General features: G+C 41.5%; 1 protein-coding gene across 3 annotated transcripts in view; it reads left to right on the top strand.

The window, feature by feature from the left end:
- LOC115357679 (inaD-like protein) overlaps window positions 1–2,861 on the top strand; it is an 83,502-nt gene extending 80,641 nt beyond the window's left edge. For all 3 annotated transcript variants that reach the window (XM_030049289.1, XM_030049287.1, XM_030049288.1), the window contains one exon: window positions 2,330–2,861. In XM_030049289.1, the coding sequence (XP_029905149.1) occupies window positions 2,330–2,343 (14 nt within the window). In that variant the 3' untranslated portion in view covers window positions 2,344–2,861. The remainder of the gene's footprint in view (window positions 1–2,329) is intronic.
- The last annotated feature ends 1,295 nt before the right edge of the window (window positions 2,862–4,156 follow it).

The following is a 4,156-nucleotide window of genomic DNA, read 5'->3' as shown; positions in this document are numbered from 1 at the left end:
CAGCTGGTTTTGATGGCGTGAGTGTCTCGTAGCCTTTCGTAGCAGCTGGTTACCATCAGAGTCTCGTTGCTGTTGGCGTCTCGTGGCCTTTTGTTGCCGTCGGTGTTTGTGTTTGTGTGACCTTTGCCTGCTGCATCCAGGATGTTCAGTCTGTTCAGCATTTTACTTCGAGACAACATATTTCAAAATACTTTGGGGTGATTGTCATTGAAGTTGGAAAGCACATGCATGCCACCCAGATGATGCACGCTGTCAGCTTTGGTGATGTCATCACCTTTCCTTTAGGGCGGGGGAACTTTTCCTGGAAATAATATACATATTCAGTACTTACACAAAGTACTTCATGTTTTTATAATACAAAAACAAATTACTGTTGCACCCGTTCAGATTAAGTACTTGATCCTTTAGTAGCAAATAAAAGAAAAAGCCAAATAATATTCATGAAATCACAGAATAATCATTAATCAGTATCCCATATCGTTGATATTTATACCTGAGCTTTTCCCTCTACCTTTCATAATGAACTTTCCTGGAAATAATAATGTTTAAATCTTACCGTCTTTGTATCTTTGTGTTATGATCAATAAAATTGTTTGGGGGAAAGAAATAATAATAACAAATCTGTTGGTGCAGTTTTCAAATCCAAGTGGACATTTGACAAATCTGAAGGCATGAGGGAACAGATTTGGTTTTTGGGGTTTTTTTTATCATGTGACCCCAGGAGGCTTCCGTAGTGTGATGGTGATTTGTCAAGCTTGTGAACACAAACTTTTAATATGAAAAACAATCTTGAAATCAGCCATGTGCTATGAAGGGCTGAGAGTCTGCAGCTTTTCATTACAGCCAAAAAGTCCACCAGGTGGTTTCACTTATTATCCTCTCTGCCAGAAGGTGAGGTAATCAGTAAAATCACCTGGTGCGGATTTTTTTTTTTTTTTTAATTATTATTATTTTTTGTTATTGTAGATCAGTGTTTCTAACAGCTATGTCGTAATCAGTCACATTAAAACAGTCATGAATCATCAGATTATTCAACATATTTAACTGTCGCTTGCTGGCAGATTATTTCAGCCTCTGACACTTTTTACACAAGCCGTTTTCTCCCAGTGAGCGGCGGGCGGCTCTCCCTCGTTCAGCCCTGAGGAGGAGAGTCGCCTCCTTCGGTCTATGAGGAGACCGTTTCCCATCAGGTCCTCCTCGCTCCTGGTATGTTGTTTGTTAAACTGTTTCCACGAGGCGTTCGAAAGAGACACTCTGTTCTCCCCAAATACTGATCAGGACTGATCAGGATCTCGACCACAAACCTGCAGTTTGCGTTGTTTTGCCGTTTGTGTTTGCAGTGTGTTTTTCGCTGGCTGCTTTGTGTTATCGTCCTCTAATAGCTCAGATTAGGGAAGTGTTGCCAAGTCACCGCTTGGACCAATCAGAGGACAGCTCTGCTAGCTCCTCCTCAAAGTATCTTGAGCGCAGATTCAAGTATCTCCTCCCGCCCAGCAGGGAATACATCAGGTTCCAGGAACTTAACCAGTAACCGCGTTGTTGCCATTGGAAACGCTGTCAGACCCGGTGAAACAGGCCGTCACGGCGTCACGGTGGGAAAGGGCCGCAGTCCGAGTGTCTCGCCGTGTCTCCGTGTGTCTTTACCCAGGGTGCTTTGCTGTATCTGAGTTTGTTTGTGCATCAGTGTGTCATGTGTTCTCTCCTTGTATCTCAGTGTATCTTGCTGCATCTTGTTTCTATGTTAGTGTGTTGTGAGCTGTGTGTTAAAAACTAATGCCTCTTTTCCGCTGCATGGTACCGACTCAACTCAACTTTACTCTGTTTGACTCGACTCGCTTCACTTTTCTGGGTTTTGTTTTCGGCTGCAGACAGAACCCGCCTCACGGTGAAGCCCCGCCCATCACCGTGAGGAAAAAAAATTAACCAATTAATCAACACTAACTAAAAATGGCTGCTTTACACAAACAATATTAATGTAATCAAGACATTCGCTAAAAAATAAAAATAATGATAATAATTTTACATAGATTATCAGCTACAACACATTTCATGAGTCTTGCTTTGGCATTTCGTCGTCGCTCAGCTGTTCACTTTCTCTCCGACCAGTCGGTGGTCTGCGGTGTTTTCACGTCGGCGCATCTCGGTTTGAACCTCGACGGAGGCGGTACCAAAAAAATTACCAGGTACCGTGCACTAACCCCAACTTTTGCCCGATGGGGAAAAAAAAAAGCGAGTCGAGTCGATACGATGCAGTGGAAAAGGGGGGAAGCTAGCACGCTGGCTAGCGCTGCAGCAGTGTGTTAATGTGTGTGTGTTTCTGTCTTTGCAGGGCTTGTGGCCTGACTGCTTGTATGAACCAGGGATCCACACACACTCCCCTACACACACACACACACACACACACCCACTAGGCCTGTGGCGGACGTCTTTATATTTATTCCTGTTGGCTTGGTTCATTCTGTCTCTGCCTCCTTCTGGGTGCGTTTGGTTTCACAGCAGGGGTGGTGCAGGCGGACGGGGCCGTCCTGAGAGTTTCGGGCTGCTGGTTGGAGGGTTTACCTCTTAGTGGGAGGGGCTTAAATCCTGCTGGTGTGAATGGGATCTGGTGCTGGCTGGTCAAGTTGATTTAAATGAGCAGAAATCGGTGGTTCCTCTGGATGATTCTGAAAATTAAAAAATGACTTTTCCACTTTTCCACCTTATTTGACAGTTTTCCAAGTCACACACTGCTATTAGACAATGCCAAAAAAAAATGTCAAAAACATTAAGTGGCTTGAAAAACAATGTAAGTTCAATAAAATTCCACCAGTTAAACATTTTTGAAAAGCCTCCTGTCGAATAAAACTGCCTTTTTCTCTGCAGCTGATTTTGATTTTCACTCTTTAATGATCCTTCCTGCGTTATGTCCCATCTCAACATGTCTCAACACGTGAGAAAATAAAACCTAACCTTACTTTTTTTTAATAAACACAGCCATAAAATATATATTCAGTACTTACACAAAGTACTTCATGTTTTTTTAATACAAAAACAAATTACTGTTGCACCCGTTCAGATTAAATACTTGATCCTTTCGTAGCAAATAAAAGAAAAAGCCAAATAATATTCATGAAATCACAGAATAATCATTAATCAGTATCCCTGTTATTGATATTTATACCTGAGCTTTTCCCTCTACCTTTCATAATGAACTTTTCCTGGAAATAATAATGTTTAAATCTTACCGTCTTTGTATCTTTGTGTTATGATCAATAAAATTGTTTGGGGGAAAGAAATAATAATAATAAATCTGTTGGTGCAGTTTTCAAATCCAAGTGAACATTTGACAAATCTGAAGGCATGAGGGAACAGATTTGGTTTTTGGGTTTTTCTATCATGTGACCCCAGGAGGCTTCCGTAGTGTGATGGTGATTTGTCAAGATGGTGAACACAAACTTTTAATATGAAAAACAATCTTGAAATGGCCGAGAAAATGTGACTGAAAACACTGAAAACACTCGGAAACAAACATGAAGATGTTCCTCTCGGCTCGACTCGCTCTGCTCTGTGAGGGAAGGCCGACGCAGGTTTATCGATCCAGCCTCGTGTGTTTTCACGGTGCGATACTGAGCCGACTGCCTGAGCTGACCTGCTGGCTGCACACACACACACACACACACACACACGCACACACACACACACACACACAATAAAACTGTACGAGAAAGAAATCCAGTCCAGTTTCTTTATCTGTTTATTTACCTGTGTTGTAGCTGTCTCCTGGTGTCTGGTCCAGTGGTGAAGGAAGTGTTCAGAAAAAAGTGAAGTAGTACTACCACAGTGTAAAAATACTGCTTTCAAAATCTTACTCAAGTATTAACATCAAAATATTGAAGACCCATGAAACGGACTCTTACTTTCTTGATTTGATGTATTTCCTTTTAAAACATGAAGTTCAGTGCAGGGAAAGATCATTCACAACTGCAAACCAACAGGATCTCAGTCTGGGAGAGAAACACACTTTTATTTTGAAGGGACCTTTATGTTTGGGGTCAATTTGACCCCAACAGTTTAAACCTCCACAAAATTATTATAATTAAAATTGTTACCAAAGTTTATGTGTCAGGTACTTTATGTTTCTTTGTTGACGATGTAAATAGCCCTTTAAATAAAACAT

This window comes from Myripristis murdjan, chromosome 4 (genome assembly GCF_902150065.1).
Source record: "Myripristis murdjan chromosome 4, fMyrMur1.1, whole genome shotgun sequence".
Taxonomy (NCBI): domain Eukaryota; kingdom Metazoa; phylum Chordata; class Actinopteri; order Holocentriformes; family Holocentridae; genus Myripristis; species Myripristis murdjan.
The sequence above is the reverse complement of the archived record's forward strand: the minus strand, read 5'-3'. Positions and strand labels throughout refer to the sequence as shown.